The following is an 18,707-nucleotide window of genomic DNA, read 5'->3' as shown; positions in this document are numbered from 1 at the left end:
TAGTTTTGGTTTCTTTGGTTGCTTTACAGTTACAGAATAAAACTGCATTCCCAGTCTGAAATAGAACTATTATGTTCGCCTGAAGACTTGAACTGCTGTCATATTATTTTTTTTCCTTTTTTTTTTGTACTTTAAACATGGAAATAGGCTGATATCAATAAATTTTTGTTGATTTCTAAGCAGCTTAATGTTCTAGCATCTGTATACCCTTTTGAGAACTTCTTGTTTGTGTGTCTGAATGTCTCACCCACATAATTGTCTGTGTTATTTTCCTGTCTGTTCACTTCCATGGTATCTATTTTGAGCACTTAATTATTATTTCTTAGTTGCATTATTATTCGTAAGTAAAATTAACTATTACAACCTCTTACTGTCTTTCTAGTCTGGGTTGTTATCGTGTGCTGGGATCTCACAATTTGATTAAACTCTCACTTTCCAACAAAGTAAAACATTATATTTTGAATGATTTTCATCTGTATTTGGTTTATAGTTTCCAAAAACCTCATTTACATCAAAAGAGGCTCCACTGATCAAGTAATTCAATTAAAACCAAAATACAAGTATTCTTTCTTAATTGAAAATGTAAAAAAACCCAAAGCCCAGTGATATTAGAAGAACATTTGAATGTTGCATAATTATATTTAGATTAAATTTCCCTTTAAACCCCAAAGGCAAGGCTTCTTAATGGGATGTATTTCTCTAGAGATGATGCACCATTCTCTGGTGATACTGTAGTTCGTATCTCTTCCAATCACCTCCAGGCGTTGGACTGCATATGGCTGTCTGCTATAGCATCTGTCCCTGCCCCACGCCCGGCATTGACTGAGTTGCAGTTGGGTGCATGTGTTGTTACCTCCCTAAATACATGAAGTGGAGTAATGAACTATCTTCAGTCACTTTCCTGTATGTTGTTGCTCTCCAAATGTGGTGTGACAGCAGTACTGGCAGCCTAGGGGCTGGGCAAGATGAGGACATGCCATGCCTCTCCGAAAGGCAGTGAACAGATATAACACATTGAAAATACGTCTTGAAAATACCTCTAGCTGTAGCCACTTACATTTGGCAGATTGGAAAGATTCTTCTTCTAACTCAAAACCCAAAACTTCGTTTTCAGGATGAACCTACGATTAGTGTGTAGGTTATTATGAACAGTAGAACTTCTTTTCTGGCATAGGGACACGGACTACTGAATGAAATCCTCTTCTTTCTAGTTTGTTTGGTTCAGCACATGAATGCTGGGCATAAATCAGGACCTAGATGTACAAAACCTGAAAGCACTTTGTTATAATGGTATAGTAACAAATTTTATTGAGTGCTTGTACCTCCAGATCGATTACCCCTATGAATAATGGATTTTCATTTGTAAGGTTTTATTGGCTGGAAATTATTGTGACATTTCAAACCATATGGCAATGGGTTGCCCCAATTTGGGATAAGGAAAACCTGGGGGTATTTTAGTGTCTTCTTTATTGTATGGATTAATCTCTAGCTGGTGTGTTTTGAGGCTTAAAAGTACATAGCATGTAGCTATAGCATTTAAAAATACTTAAAGCTTTTGATGCTCTTAATGAAAATTTCCTAGTAAATGTTTGGGAGGCCCAGTTTGACCTGAACCTCTGATGTCTTGCTAACATAATTCTGCATTTTCTTGTGGAAAAAATCTGGGTTTTGCTTTAGATTTTTCTGAATTTGTAAAATTACTGAATATGACATGGTATTTTCAGATAATTCATTCTTGTATCAGCTGGAAAACTTGTAATAAGCTAATGAATGCTGTGAGTATATTCACAACCAATTTAGATTTACCTTTCTAAAGATCTTTGTATGTGTGTTTTTCTATACACATACATAGAGATCCATACATAAACATGCCACATAAAGAGTGCTGCTGTTAACTTGTAAGAAAACTGTGAAGTTTTATCCTGGAAGAAATAAGCAGGAGAAAATCATTTGAGGTAAAGATGGAACTGAGTGGTATTGGTCACCTTTTTTCTGTCAAGTAATTAGCAGCATCTTGTAAGCAGGGCTCTTAGGAACTGTGTAATTCCCCTGTGATTAATCTTCTGGTCAATCAGCTAATGCATTTATGGTTTAATGTTTAGCTCTAATCAATAGAGCCATCTGGGAATACTGCATTAGAAAAATTGAAATATTTTATAGCTCAAAGTGTGTTGGCCATGTTAAGTGTTTTCTATATAATGGTATATAACATATTGGTATTTAGAGATGTAATTTGTAGGGTTTACTAAGTGTTGTGGATCACGCAGTTTCAGTTTTCCATATAGTTTTTAATTTGTCTGGAGAGAACAAAAGCAAATATTACCTTTGAGAGACTTTAAGACTATCATGTGAAAGACCTGCACCCCACTGAAGTCATGGAGTGATTTGTATATATTCTACCCTCTGAAGTAGCAGCAAGATAATAGCCATATTCCCAAAGTTGTGCTTGACCTCACTGATGCTACTGATGCATTTAAAAAAAAAAAAAAAAAAAAGCTTTGTCATGGACAGGTACTGAGGTTAAATGGAAGTAGCTGTGCTGGTCTCAACTGCTTTCAATTTAAACAAAAATTCAATCCAGGAGGACAAGAAATGTGCTAAAGAGGATGAAGATGGAGAGAAAGCACAGGAAACATTCCTGGAGTAACAACAATTTGCTTTATACTAAAATTGCACATGTAGCTAAGTTGAAAGAAATTCAACCATTCCTCTATAGTTTGAGGAAATATTTGCTTGTGTTATATAATTGAACATGTTAAAGAACAGATTTGTTTTCTAAAAACCTGAGATTTTCACGGATAAGTGATAGGAAACAGACTTTTTTTTTTATAATAATTAACTAGTACCACTTAAGATGTGGGGTTGTTTTTTTAACAGTAAATGTGAACACCCTCAACTTGTAAAGTTAATTTTCTATTGTCATGATTTTGTTGTGGGGGCATGAAAGAGATGGGTCAAACATTATTGGAGACTGATGTGTCACAGACTGACACTGTCCTCCCCTGGGTTTTTTTGGTGAATGGACAGTGTCTGACAGATGAAAAATATTTATCTGTCAAGGGTATGTTTAGCTGATGCATATAGTAAGTAATTTCTTGCTGTCCCATTATAACCTAAAGGCATCTGCTTTCTAAGGGCTGTCATTTCACTGCCTGACGCTGCCGTTCAATCCTGAATGGGTTATACAGGAGGGAGTTTGTCATTTTTAAGTGGTATTTTCTCTTGGGATTGGGCTAGGAAGTGTCTCTCCTCCTTCTGACCATGTCATTATTATGTATTTCAGTAGCTCTTTGTAAATCTAGAGTCAAATATGCATTAGTACTGTTCTTTGTTCTCTGTAGAGTTCTTACATTAACACATTAACGATGTAGCAACATTTTTAACTTTTAAAATAGAGAATTTCTGATTTTGATGGGGAAGGCAGGAATATTCACATGATTTATATTAAGATACTTGGTTTAGATTCTCTGAATAGCCCTTTGCAGGCATTTCTCTTTCACCATTGACTACTTAGGGAATTTAAACTCTTATAATCTGTAAAACACATACATTAAGAAGATGGTCATGAATAGGAGTATGGTGTGCGCTGAAAATTTAGTGATTGAACTGATATCCATAAGAATTGAAACGTGGAGACACCATGTGCTCTCTGGTTGTTCTTTTATTCTTTTATTTAATGCTCGTCCATGCTTCTGACTGCTGTCAGCACTGCTGACATTTAAGATGGGTGCATGCATCTTTCTTGCTTTTACTTCAAAAAAAAAAAAGAGAGATGTTGTGGCTTGGAGCCTATGCCATGTGCCCCTTATACCTGAAATTAATACAAGCTGCTCAAAATCATTACTGTCATTGTTACTGAAAATCATGAATATAATGTAACTCTGTAAAGTGTTGCTTATGTTGAAACCCTTTTTTTTTTGTTTTTGTCTTGGTGCAGGTAGAAGAGGGCTGGTGGGAAGGTATACTCAATGGAAAGACTGGCATGTTTCCTTCCAACTTCATAAAGGAATTGTCTGATTCTGATGATGTTGGAATAGCACAGGAAGAGCAAGTAAAGCCAAGTAAGGAAAAAAATATTACTGATGTTCCGTATGTATGTCTGTGTCTTTACCCACTAACACACTGATAGGGTAGCGCATTCATATCTCTTGCTTGGAAGTGTTTTTGAATGCCACGTTCTTAATTTATGCTGTGAAAGGGTCAGATGATGATGATAAGTGTGTACTTACAATGCTACCTGAGTTTTAATATTGGCATCGCTCCCTGAGCTGCGTTAAGACTTGCCGAGCTGCAACAGACCAAGAACAGAGAAGGCGATGATGGTTATTGAATTTGTATTTCAAAATGAATTACAATTTTTTTTTGTCTTTAGATGTGGAAACTGAGCAAAGTAACCAAACATCTGCAAAGTGGCTGTGCTTATTTAAACGAGGGATTAAAGTGCCATGCCTTCTATAATGACTCCAGTAGATTTAAGGATTCATAATTATTGGTGTGGGACATGCGGCACTTTTTCCCTCCAGGTGCTGAGCATGTTACTATCACCTCTGTCACCCACTGCCCCAGCAGCCAAAGGGAAAAAGGCCAGAACTGGGACATGGACTTTGTTCTCTCACTTACAGTGGGCCAGTACTGCCGCAGGTGAAAAGCATGTTTGGTAACTAAGTTTGCAATAGTATAAGCATGGTAGTGGGTTGTCCTGTTTATAACTTCCCTTGGAGAATAACCTGAACCAAAAGTATGTTGTTATATGAAATGGACACTTGTTCGTCTTCATATTTTTTCTGTTCTTCAAACAGATATTCTTGTTATTTCCTAATTCAGTGGTCAATTCTGAATCTTTAGTGGAAAGGAAAAAAGTCAATTGTATTTACATATTTCAGGCTAATTCCACAATACCTGCCAAGGTCTTCCTATTTGCAGCACTGCAGACATTCATTGCTGTGTAGTGTTCTTCTGAGAGCTCTGAACAAGCAAAAGTGAAAGGACTCCCAAGATCTTTGTAAGCTTATTTCAGCTCAAATTTACCAAAGCCTTTATAGTTCACTCTGTCAGTAAGAGTTAGAAAGTTATAATACTTTCTTTTTTTCTTTTTTTTTCCTCTCATTTTTCCATTTAAGGCAAATTTATCATCTTTATTCCATTCCACAGAAATAAGATCCTAAAAAACCTGGCCTTTGCAATGATGAAAATTTTTCATATTGTTTTTGTAATGGAGTACGTATTCACGTGTAGTGGAACTGGTGACCTAGTCTTGTGGTCAGTGCTGCTAGAGATATTTATGGGTAACGTTCCTTCAGACTGGAATGAATATTTTTAAGGAAGTTAACAATTTTAGTGTGATGGAAAGGGAAGAAGGGCATTAAGTGAAGTTCCACATTTCAGTGAGATTGCAAACTGCTTTCTATAACCTGTATATGCTATCATGAATTTCATTCATTATAAACACAGTGAGTCTTGGAAGAACTAATTGTGTAGATGTAGTTTCAGCTCTGGATTCTGTAGTGTTTGGTACTCTATAAATGAACAAGGTAAGTGATACTGTTCAGGATGGAATACCCCAATTTTATCTGTATGAATGAATGAGTATTCCTTCCCCAGGTAATTTGGTTATATTTACTTTATAATGAGCATCCTAAAAATGTCTTTTAACAAAAACATACACTGGAGTGTGTAAAAGCAGCCACAAAGCATTAGCTTGTTTCATCGATGTCCGTAATGGCACATGCTTAGTTCAAGCTCAGTTTTGTGTGCTGGTTCTGTCAGTGGAACCTAAAACCTGTGATACCAAAGATATCGGTAACACAGATACCGGTTTTGTCTCTTTAACTAAATTGAAGATAACTACAGCTGGGAGATGGGTTTTCTTCTTTCTTGTATGTAATTTAACTCTTTGGAGGTGCTTTGTGGCTAGCTAAGATGATGTGTTATTAGGAGCTATTTTCTAAATAGCAAAATAACCTATAAAACAAGAACACTGTAAACCTCCTCAGAGAGAGACAGGGACTCAAGGAATGTTGAGATATTTATGAGGGTTTTAATGCTTTTTTATTTATTTTTCTTAAAGTAAAACCATCACTTTAAGAACTTCATCCCCCTAGCAGAATTATGGGAAATATGCATCAACTCAGTTCTTTCTGTATGGTTTATGTAATTGTTACAGGTGTTGCTCTCTAACACATGAGGCTCTATTCAGGTGCACCGACTGTCTGGATTTGAAAATCTCCACAATGAGATTGCAAAAATTTCAGCAAGTTTATACAACTGACTAGGAATGATAATCTCATTCCGAGTATCTGTGCTTAGTCTTAAAACATAGCAAAATAAAAAACGAACAAGTAAACCCTGGAAGATTTGGGCATCAGGCTAGCGTTACTGTTGAAATGCTCTGGGTAACATCTCAAAAGGGTGTACATTCATGCCTCTAGATCAACTCCTTCCTCTGTGGATGACAAGACATGACAGCACTTCAAATCTGCAATAACTCCTTTTTGTTACATTTTTTGTTGTTGTTGTTACAGATGTTGTTTGAATATGTCTGTATCACAGGACACTGTAAGGCAGAAACCTTGAATATCAATTCTAGATAAGTTAGCACTCAGGTGCGAGGGGCTGTACCTGCACATTGAACCAGAACCTTCAGCGGTCACTGAGGTTCTACACAGCTTCCAGAGGGGCCTAGAAAGGGTTGGGGTATGGCTCTGTAATCTTTAGCAGCAACCTTGAACTCTTCAACCCAGCTTATACAATGGATAAGGTAATACTTGGCAGGTTTCCTGCGAGACTTGGGAAGGTAGCATGGGATCTTTGGAGAAGGGGCACTGTGCAAACACAAGAGTATTTTTTAGTTAATAGTTACATTTAATGCTTTGGTGAAACTTAGTTAAACTTGATCTTTTAATCACATTTTACTGACCCTCTCTAAAGAGAGCCTTTTTGGAAGAGCGAATGTAATTTTTGGTGAACTCAAAGTGGAAGAAATACAGAAGAGAAAAATTATATAACTTGGCTTTTTAGGAATAAGGTTAATAAAAACGCTTATTTCTCTGTCCTTCTGTTATGACCTACACAGGCCCAATGGGGAGAAAGGTGTTGTCTGATTTTATTGGCTTTGTTGTGTCCATGTAAATTTTATGGCAGATCAGAGTAAATGGCCAGGAGGAATTATCTTGGCTTCTTTTCACTCTCTGCCATAGAGTAACCTCAGAAGTTTCTTCAGAACAAAAAGTCCCTTTTTTGAAAATGTCTAGGGCTAGTTTTGGAGGTGCCTAAAAAATTCTGAATACTGACAGTGGGCAAACTTGCCCCTTAACTGAAAGGGTTGGGAACTTGTGCTTCCCCTCAGATGGTGGGTGCTCAGCAGATTGGAAAGTGAGACTGTTACAAGATGAAAATGTTGGGGGGTTGGGGGTTGGTTTGTTTGTTTTTAAAGTATTTGTCCAACTGTAAGGTGACTGCCAAATTTTTTGTCTTCAAAGGCACATTTCAGAATGTAAGTATGGACAGGATCAGGTACCCTTAGAGTAAACAACGGTTCCTTGTTCTTTAAAGCATCCTCTTAAATTAAAGCATTGCTTTACTTTGACCAACTGTTACAGCATGAACAGGAATTATGCATTATAATTTTATTACTATATTAAATGGATACATAAATTGTAAGATTATTTTCTAGATTTCTCAGATATCTAGTATTAATTTTAAGAATATTTTCAATACCACATCTTGTCATTACAGCCTGTGGAGAAGCAAAAAGTTGTCATGTAGTCAAATAAATTGTATCTGAGAGAATCACAACTTAATATTAAGGAGATGATTTCCAAAGCATTTTAGGATGTTCGTGGCAATGTCATGACAACATTTGAAGGTGGCCTTCTATATCTTGCTGTCTCTTGTACGTGTCTGTTCAGGAATTGCTAGGCCTTATGGTATGTATCAACTATTTTTAGAACCTGTTAGTGATGGCCACTGAGAAGTCATGACTGCTGGAGTTCGAACTGATGATAGACTCATCAGCTGATGGTTCAGTCAGGCAACCTCCTATATTTTGAGTTCTTAAAACTTTAGATGTCCATTACTGTCTCTCTGGCTCTCCTCAGTGTCATAAAGCTTAACATACCTTTCTCTTAGCAATTTCTTAATTGTTGTTTGACTGTTTTAATAGCATTCTTTTAATGGTATGTTGTAAAAACATGGTGGAAAGATGGACCTGGGGCTTTTTTGCTTCCTCATTATGTAAAAATAAGACAAGGAAAAACTTGTTGTTAATTAAACTGCAAGAACAAAACAAAGAAACAGCTTTTTACAATACATAAATGAGTATAGCTTTCTATTTTCTGAAAGTCCAACAGAATGATATGAAGGGGAAAAAAATACACATTTTTGGTACCAAAATGGGTGTGATGCTATGTTGGGACAATTCACATGTACTGGCTATTTTGCTATAAAATTTTACTGAAGACTTTAATTTTTATGATGGTATACCTAGGTGAGATTGGCAGCAAGCTGACATTGGTATATGCTTGGGCTTGCCTGGGTACCTCGGGTTTCAAAAAAAACCCCAAACACACAAAACACCTCAGCTGCTCATGCCTTTACCTTCACTTGAATTTTATATCATAAGTGTCAGAGCATGAGTTATCTTGCTATCAAAGAAAAAAACCCCAAGAAATTAATGTTTTTGATAATAAAAATGTTATCTTAAAGATCTAAGATGGGAAGAGGGATATGTTTGGGTTTTTTTGTTGTTGTTTTCTTTTTTAATTTTAGTATTTTGTTTTTGTTAATGTGTGCTGAGTCAAAACACATGATTAAGCTATTGGCTGAAAAACTGATTTATTCAGGTTTTAGTGTCCTATCCCTTCAACTAAGCATTGTTTAAGACCAGTTCCCATGTCCAAAACACTTCTAATAAGTCATCTTGGAAAGATGCAGTATTTCTGATGCTCACGGGATCCTGGTATATTAAAGAAATGTGAGTATTTCAGTGTCCTGTTTGGATGTCAGCTGTGCTTGTTCAAGTGCACTACATCTGCATCAGGAGTGTTGAGCCACTGTGAGTACATCATTGCAGTAATAATTTTTTTCAGGGTTCCCCTGTGCTCCATGAGGAAGCTGAGTAAGACAAATAGTTTCATTCGCAAGTCTCACAACTTGATGGACAACAGACAAAACCTAAGAAAAAATGCATTCTGTTGGACATTGTAAAGAACAGCTTTAGCAAAATCATGAGATTCTTTTATCTGACATACATGCAGTAAGAATATTTTAACTTCATGTACAATCAGATACTTTTGTTAATATTCTCGTTGTTTTGCTAATGAGGCTTTAAAAATGTTAGTGACTGAAAATACAGATTAAAACCTCTTCCTCTCCCTTCTTTTTACCATCATTCGATCTCTTCACCCCCCACCCCGCCCCTTCTCTTTTTTTTCCTCTTTCCTTCTCTTGCCTGCTGTCAGGAAAATCTGCCTTTGAAGGGACAATTCTGTACAGAGTGGCACCGGCAAAGATTGACAGCTACAGACGCTATAACAGTGAGTGTGTTTCAAAATCAACAAGCAATAACTTTAGTCCTCAGTACTTGTTTGATTTAGCTACACTTGTAAAATGTGCCACTGCTACTCACTTATGGCTACTCTACGTGCATATATTTGTCTGTAAGCTAAAGTCAGTTTGCTGCTGATGAACTGCCTAGCCTTAATGCAATGAGAATGCACTCATTCCTTCTGAGCATGTGTATGTTATATGTCCATATAATGTATGTGTGTAAGCCCACAATAAATTGTGAATTACATTGGACGTCTCAGCTATGGATTGAAATTAAGACCATTTAGTCCCATCCTTTTTACCCCCTGAAACATGAAGACTATTATTGATAATAACCACAAATCTTTGAATTAAAAGTCCTTCTGCTCTAAAAATAAAGTTCCCATTGTGATTGCTGAATTCATAAAATATGCTTTGCTTTTCTTAAAGAGCATTGTGGATTTTGGTTTGTTTCGTTTTTTGGGGGAGGTTGTTTTGGTTTTTTTTTTTTAAATTTAATGCATGCTCTTCATTTGGCTTTTTGTCTTCGACAGCTATTACTCACAGCATTTTGGTTGATACGTTTTTTCTGCCAAGGAAGGTAAAAGATATAAAGCTACTTTCATTTCATGTTCGGGTTTTTGCCTTCTGCATTTTGGAAGCAGGGAACATGCTGCTTTTCATATGCTTTTACTGCCCTGTTAATACAGAAGAAGAGAGGATGGTGACATCAGATGCAAGACAGAGGAAGCAAGAAAGACAGAAATCTGTCCTTCCACCTGCTTCCTCATCGAGAAATCTAGCAGAAAGAGATCCTACTGAGTCACATTCAGTGTGACTAAGTACAAAGTGTTCAGTCCTGTCCTCCAGTGAACAGGATGTTGTGCTAACTTTGGCATCTGCTTTCGTCCCAAACAGCTTTCTTTTCAGAAGATCCAAGCTGTGCTGCCCTCCTTCCTCCTTCCTGGGTGGGGATGTTTGCTCTCCTACCTCTGAGGACTTCTGTCTTACGCATGTTCACAGCAAAGGATGAAGCAGTTGAAGTGGTAGTCTTCTATTCTGATAACTTGCACTCACACCCTCCTTTTTTAAACAAAACCTGATCTTTTTTTAAACAAAAATCTTTGTGGATGTGTGCAGCTCTGACTGTTTCCTCATGGAGAATTATCTCCCTGTCTACCAGAATTCATCTCTTTTCTGCAGCTCTTCTCAAGCTTCCAACTAAGCTCTTGCTGTGGCTGGAGCAGACCATGTGGCTGGTGGTCTTCACATTTTTCTGCTGCTTCTCACCTTATAGTCTTCATGACTGCTTATGCATCACTCAAATTGCATGCTTCTTGCAGAGTTCTTAGACCATCATGTCCCTGAATCCACCTATCTGATGAGCATAATAAGGATTTATGAAGTAAATCTCCAGTATGCTTGACTTCTGACTTTAAGATCTAGCTTCAAATCAGATGCAAGGTCTGCCTTTGGAGCCTTTAATTTCACAGCATTAATCTTTCTGAGCAGTGTTGCCCTAACATTACCTTTCAGAGTTTTCCAGAAACCTGATCTCCATGCCCAGCCCGTTTTTCATTGTGTCAAATGGCCCTTCCTCTTTTCTCGAGTCATTTAGCATGAGCGCAAGTGAAGTCAGGAAGAATTCAGTCACCTTTCCAGTTGTGCTAGAGCCCTGCATTTAGTTCTCCTTGTTAATAATACTGGTCCATGGTCGTGCCGTGTCACAGAAAATAAATTTCGTCAACCTGATTTCACAGAGTGCAGGGTTGGATGGGTATCTACAGGTATGCGTGATAACCAGCTGCAAGAAGACAGCTTAACCCACAGTAGATTGTCTCACGTTGTTCTGGGCAAACACCCATCTAAACTTTGTTTTTAAAGCTGACCAAAGATGTCTTGTTTAATACTACCTCCCTTGGCATTTGGTTGAGACTTGCATGTTTTTTCATGCTACAGAGGTATTTTGCTTTCTCTGTAAAACTGCATCTCAGGAGGCCAGATGTCCAGCTACATTTGTGGCCTATTTGTTGCTTACTGGGTTGGAACTGGGACTGAAGTGGGCGGTAGGCAAAATTGGGTCATCCAGGAAAGTTTTAAACAAAATGAGGGTTGGCATTGTTAATAGTATCAGAGATGTTATCTCCTAAACTAACATACAAAAAGGAAGGTTCGTTATTCTTCCTGCTACATCTATTGGCAGCTCACTTCCTGCATACTCATGTTCTTCCAGAGCGGGCCTACTGAAGGTGTGGCCAGCTCCTTCCATTTCATATCTGATCCGTGGTCCTTATTTTTAGGCAAATATCCATGTGCGTATGTCTCCACTGAAAATTATTTGGAGACATTCCACAGAATTGTTTTCGTTTAGGGATGTCTGTTTAAAACAACCCACAGCTGCTCTAATTTCAGCTTGCTCATTTCTCCACAAGTTAAGCTCGAGTCAATTCATAGCTTTAGATTAGTTATGCCCAAAGGGTGCTTAGGTTCACCTGTATCACATTGCATGAAGTGTTGCTCAACTTTTGAAACAAGCTTAGAGCTTTTACTTTACAAACATATGCTTAGTGATAAAATACTTTTATTTTGAAAGCCATTTTGCAACTGCTATGTTTAAAAGAAATTTTCTTACTTAACCAAGGCCTATAATAGCTAAATGTTGTTGAATTAGTGTGTAGCTGCTTCTAGAGATACCTTCCACTGAAATATGCAAGATTGTCTCCTGCATAAACACTTGGCCTTGCCTTCATATGCTGACATGGCTTTTTGGTCATTAGGTACCTCAGGCTCTGCTCAGCAACAATTCCAACTCCTTTGGCATTCTGCTCATTAACCTGCTGTTAGAAAATTTTTGCTACTGCATATGCTGGGCGAAGGGGGACACACAGCAACAAAAAATTACTTACTTCTTGTTTTGTTGATCACAGCCCTCTTTTCTCTCATCCTGCAACTTTCCTGCACCTCCACGAAAAACGCTTCTTGGATTTTTAATTTTTTTTCTTTTTACTGGTTTAATTTCTCTTTCTTCCTTCGCTTTCTTTTTCTTCGAAGATGCTATAACTGAGGAACAGGGCAGATACAATGCTTGATTTGACAAATATTTGCCTCTCTTTCCTTATATGTGGATCCACAATGCTGTCAGTAATAGATATTAGATATAATGGAAGAAGATGAGACAGGATCGTTGAAACAGAAATATTCGTGAGTAATCTTAATTGTGTTTTCTATTGCTCCACCACTTTTTTTTTTACTCCTCCCCCCCCCCAAATCCTTGATGAACAATGGCTGGTCAGAGTTCGAAGAAATCAATATGGTTGATGTATTTAACCCCATTTAATAGTGTCTGAATGTGAGCGAAGTTAAATGAGAAACCCAAGTGTGGATTTTAACAGTTCTGAAGACAGGACAGTTACGATTTTTTATTTCACCTCAACTTCTTATAACTTGCTTACAAAGAAGAACATATATTAAATACACAGCTGCCACAATGAAAAATAACATTTGAGAAAGAACAATACTAAAATTGGGTGAGGGAAATTTTTATGATTAAAAATAAGCATCCTGTTTTCTGGAGAACAAATATACAGATGGCGAGGGATTGGGGGTGGTGGGTGGAAGAATTATGTTGACTGGGGTGAAACATGTTAAATCCTTCCGTGGATGCGGACTCCCACTAGCAAGCGGTTTTCCATGAGTCTCACAAAAGACCAGTTTTTGCTGAGTGGCAGGTAAAGAATCCTTTTGGCTGTGGTTGCTTACCCGTCCTTTCACATGTAATAACATGTTCCTGTACTTGGTGAGAACAAGGGTGGTGAAAAAATAGTTCCAAAATAAAGATGACGATGATACAGTTGTAGAGCTCCTGAATGAATGATTGTTTCTATTCGCTCTTACAGTACTCAGGGAAATGGCTGGGAATGAGGTGAAGCCACCAACTTCTGTATTGTTGGCTCTGTGTTCATGCTGCAGAAGATGCTTGCCCTGCATTGCCCTTAATGCATGCTGCTACGTGGTGCTGGACACCGCTCCCCTTTTCCCTGCATGATTTCTTGTGCAAGCATAAAAATCTTGGGCCTGTTTCTTACGTGGCAAGAACTGTTGTGCTAAGGAAAACAAACATGCTGAAAGGAAATGACAAAATGTTTAGATTACACGGTTACATTTCTTCAAGGAATATAACTGAGAATAACAAATAATGACTAATATTGAGATAGTCTGCCTCAGCCATTTGTACGTGTATAGCCACTCCTGGTAAAGAAGCATAAATTTGTTTTTTGAAAGCGCGAATTTATTAACCTTTAAACTATGAAGAATCAACATGGCTTTGTTCTACAGTAATATTTAAAATCAAACTTCCTTTTCTGGTTTTGATTTTTTTATGACACTATGGAATGTTGTTGGGGATGGCTTCAACAAAATACGGGACTTTGACAGAAAGCAAGCTCAAGATAAATACCTCATAGGCTGTGGGTATTTGTTCTGTCTTCGCCAGTACGTGAGGAAAAGGAAGAAGGACACTTCCTATCCCATCTAGTGCAATTGCCATGTATAACTTCACCTTCTTTGTCATTCAGATCGGTCACTCGGGCGTTCCACGCTGTCATTCTCTAAATAGAAGGAAAGCACATATTTCCCCTTGCCTTCCTTCCCTTCCGTAAAAGGCAAAAATCCCAATAAGCTCCATTTACACAGTTCTCTGTTCTCTTAAACACAGTTGACAGCGTTTCTCTCTGGCTGCCAGACCAAATCAAGAAATCCTTTGCATCGTCTCAGGTGTGTGCTTCTGCACAGCTGACCTTTGCATCACTTAACAGAGCTAGCCTGAGAAGCGCTTAGAGGGCCAGAGCGTCATTGGCTTATACATTGTGAGAGTGGTCTGTCTTTTGCCCAGTGCCATAAATTGTCTGCAGAGAGAACAATCCAGAATAAATAACAAAAATTAAATTGCTAAATAACAGCTCAAAAGAGGAAGCTCTCTAAAGCTCACAATGTATTCCCCTTTTTTCCTGCCTTTTTAAGCTATTTAGAAACAATTTGTTTCCTGCTTTGAATGGAGTTAATTTTATCACAGCTGTTTATTTTTGTTTTAACAGCTTTAGTTTACACAGCCCTTTATCATCCCTAAATATCCTTCTGATTTAGAATCTTGGTTTGATGCCAGCACAGCTCTGGGGCCGTTGGTGAATTAAGTCTGATGTTGCGGTCTCTTTTTAACCCCTGTTTGAGCTAATCTGTTCTGGTACATTTCAGAATGTTGCTCTCAAAAGACCTGTAACTGGCATAGCAGGAGTGTGGTGTGTTTGAATTGTCTTGAGAAAACTAATCTCTCTCATATACCCATTGAGTAAAAAATGTGTGTGAAGCGCGAAATTCCTCCGGACAGTGTTGTGAGAATTTAATCTTCATGAATACTAAATTATCTTGCATTTGTAAGGAGCATGAAGCAACAGAGAATCTTATAGTTCTGAGTGGTTTTAAATAGCTGTATGTCAGTAGTCCCATATCTTGTCCCAGCCAAAAGTTGGGAGCAGTTGGCTCCTGGGAATTTTAACTTCTTGCTGCTGATGCTGTTCATGTTCAGACTTTAAGGAGCTTGCTATAAAAGTGCACCCAACACTCAGATTTGAGCTCTGCCTTGTGTTGATGATGATTCAGCAACAATAAATCTAGGTAAAAGAATAAAATATCTTTGCTTATAGAGCCAGAAATGGGAAGTGACACCCCCAAAAGACTTATCTCCTTCCTGAGAAATTTTAAAGATCTGAAAAGTTTTCCTACTATTAGCACTGGTGTGATAGTAGGCACGTTAGTGAGCACCTTGTTGGTGTTATGTTCTTAGCTTGTCAGCTCTCCAAATGCTGACAGAGAGCTGACAGATTCTAAAAAAGTTGCTGTTACAAAATAAAAAAAAACTAGTTAGAGGCCTGACTACTGCAGCTTTTATCCAGTCCTGGATATATTTGAATATATATATTTGAATAATAATTAATATATATTTGAATATAATATATATTTGAATAATTAGACTTAAAAGAAAAGCAAAAGATGTGCCCAGTGTACCTGAGGATAGCAGTTTGCTGAGCTGCTGGCCTTACCTTAGTGCTTAAGTTCATAGCTCTACCAGGGCTGTTTCAGACTGCATGGGTGTATTGGTCAGCAGCAGCAGATGACTGCCAACCGAAATGCTCTCCAGTTTTTAATGCCCATTTAGCAACCTGACCTCCCTGCTAACTGTATCTCTTCTTGCAGAAAATGTCATGTTTAAAATTCGTAATCTGACAGTCTAGGTCACTCAGGTTCCTGCTTAGTTCCCAGCTGTATCTGTGGGCTACATTTGTCTTTTGGGGAAACTGTCCCCCCAGCTCTGTTCTCTTACTAAGCTGTTTGCAGTAGTGGTGAGAAAGGCCATGAAAAGCTGAAGAAAAAAAAAAAAGGAGGGTGGTTGGAAGAGGGACATTCTTCTGTTTTTAAGAGGAGGGATCACCCCAGCCATCAGCCATCCCTTCCTTGTGTAGGCAGGGCTAGGGAGGCCAGTGCGGCCTCACTCGGCAGGATTGCTCCAAGAGAATCGCTGTTGTATATATGCTGATATATATATATATGTGTCAGGGAACAACCCAATGAAAAGTAAACGAGAGGAGAAAATTTGTCAGGCAAGGATGGGCCTTGTACTTGTTTTGTACTTAAAACACTGCGTTATTGTTTCTTAATGTTACTGCAGATCTTCATTTTATCTAACATGTTCTCGGTTTCCACTGCATATAGTCCTGCTCTTCTGTCACCTTTGCCTCTTTCCCTCAGCCATGAAGTGGTAAGAGCAAGAGCAAACTAGTTCTTGGAAAAGCAATGGCTTTTTTTCTTTCTTATTTATTTAAGTCCAGAGGGCTCCTCAGCTTGTGTCAGGCAAAAAAATAATAAACTATGTCATTTTCCCAATTGGTCAGGAAGGATTCTTTTAACTTTGAAGGAGCTTTGTAAGGTTGGCCTCTGTATCTGGCCACTCAAAATGCAGTTTAGTTTAGACAGGCATCACTTCAGTCCGTTCTGTCCTCATTTAAAAAAAATAAAATTTACTGTTACTTCCTATGTTGCTTTTATTATGAGGACTGTATGCTGAGACAAAGCTCTGTGGCAGCATTGAGAATGAAGTGGCTTTTGGATTATCATCAAGCACAGATGGGTGATGCTAGGGAAATCTGTTGTAAGCCTGAGGTGAGGTTTCTGATACAAGGTGTGATGTCTCATCATAGAAGAATGGTAATAAAAGATGAAGATGCCGTAATGAAAAACAAGTGATGACCCAGAAACAAAAGCGTAATTCTTATTGGAGCCCCTTGAGGTTTCTGTTCTCTCATGCAGGCTTCAAAGCTCTGGAAGTCCATGTGAGACCTGTTGAGTAATTCCCATAATTACTTCCATATTTTATTTCCAACAGCTGGCCAAGGTCAGGTCCTCTTCTCCCACAATTAGTGATGCAGAAAAGCTATTTTAAAAATAGCTTTTCTGTTCATCTCAGGGAGTGGCTAAGAGCAGTCATGGATCCTATCTGTTAAAATCCAGTTACTTGTGGAGGCAGGTCTCTGCACTGCTCCTTCCCTCCATCACAGAGTAGTTCGAGGAGATTCTGGCAAGGATGAAAGAGAGAACCTTTGCCAGAGGGTAATTTTCCTATCCCATATTAAGAAGATCTTTTGTTCAGCAAAGAGACGATGATCACTGTAATTTGTTTGAGGTTTTTTTGTGGCCATTTTATTCTCAGAAATATTATTTGTAACTCAGTATATTTGACCGGTGACCCTTCTCTTTGCATTTAGAAGTAGTAAAGAAAGTTGGTTCTAGCCTCTCTCTCGGCCAGGGCCCTAGTGACTGATCTTTTGCAAAGCTGGGAAGGGTCCAGCTAGTAGAACTTACAGCTTCTTCTGTTACTGGCCAAGTCACAACAAGGTGTAGGAATAAGAAAGAGGCAGTGACTTTGACTTGTTGCCTGAAGCAATTTATACCTCTCAGGCTTAATTAATCTAGCCTTGCATTTCTTAGTGCCTCTGCGTCATGGAATGGCTCTGCTATGGATAGCCAACCTCGTCCCCCCAACCACAGCACAGAGCAGGATCACTGTGAATCCTTCAATGCCCTGGTCATTGCTTTCATGAGCTCTGGAAGAGAAGGAGCGCACAGAATTTACTTTACTGATGGCAGGAATACTACTGTTCTAACTACCATAATAAACCAGTGAGACCAGATTTGAAGTTTTCTCCCAGGCCCTTCTTGGGAAAATAAAAAGGTCCAAGTAAAGAGATCAAGACCCCAGCATATTTAAGAAAAGAATTGTAAAATCATTATTTAGACTTCATTAAAATTCCAGTCCTGCACAGTTTATGCAACAAATAACTTGTTCAGTGCTATCTAAATTGAACGCTTGAAGAAACAGAAATGTTACTTATATACAATAGGTAGATGTAGCAGCCACTCAGGAGGCCAGAAGGCCTAAGCACTTTGCTTAGTCTTTAGTCTTTTTGTTTGTTTTTAACTGGGAACTTTCTCTACTTCTGCATTCATACTCCTTTCAAGTTTCGCATACAGAAAATCTCAGAGCAGCATATGATAGTTTTTCTGCTTAACAGTTTTGGTAAAAATCCTGGCCTGACACATAATTCCTGATTTCCTTTCCTAGCAGCACCCTGGCGTTGAAACCAATTTAAAAGATGAGCCCCTTGTGTCCTGGATCGTGAAGTTGTGCCTGTAGGCCTTGGGACTTGCAGTGGTTTCTGTGATTCATCGGAGAAGCTTAAAGTAGCCCTTGAAGAAGATGCTATGTTTTACTGGGTAGTCATATTCCTAAATAGTGAATTGCCAGGAAGACAAGAATCATAGAATCATAGAAGAGTTTGGGTTGGAAGGGACTTCTAAAGGTCATCCAGTCTGCCCCCCTGCCGTGGGCAGGGACATCTTCAACCAGATCAGGTTGCTCAGAGCTCCATCCAACCTGACCTTGAATGTTTCCAGGGATGGGGCATCTACCACCTCTCTGGGCAACGTGTGCCAGTGTTTCACCACCCTCACAGTAAAAAATGTCTTCCTTCTATCTAGTCTAAATCTACCCCCCTTTAGTTTAAAGCCATTCCCCCTTGTCCTGTCGCAAGTTTGCTGCCATCTTTTTTATAAGCCCCCTTTAAGTACTGATA

The 18,707-nt window shown here is 38.4% G+C and overlaps 1 protein-coding gene across 1 annotated transcript in view; it reads left to right on the top strand.

Annotated features, from left to right (window-relative positions):
• The window catches only part of SH3KBP1 (SH3 domain containing kinase binding protein 1), a 161,388-nt gene that overhangs the window by 45,908 nt on the left and 96,773 nt on the right, over nucleotides 1–18,707 (top strand). The window contains exon 3 of the mRNA XM_009276889.2: nucleotides 3,938–4,061. Within this exon, the coding sequence (XP_009275164.1) occupies nucleotides 3,938–4,061 (124 nt within the window). The remainder of the gene's footprint in view (nucleotides 1–3,937; nucleotides 4,062–18,707) is intronic.

Source organism: Aptenodytes forsteri, unplaced genomic scaffold, assembly GCF_000699145.1.
Source record: "Aptenodytes forsteri isolate BGI_AS27 unplaced genomic scaffold, ASM69914v1 Scaffold273, whole genome shotgun sequence".
NCBI lineage: Eukaryota > Metazoa > Chordata > Aves > Sphenisciformes > Spheniscidae > Aptenodytes > Aptenodytes forsteri.
Note: the sequence above shows the minus strand (reverse complement) of the source record. Positions and strands in the feature narration are given on the sequence as shown.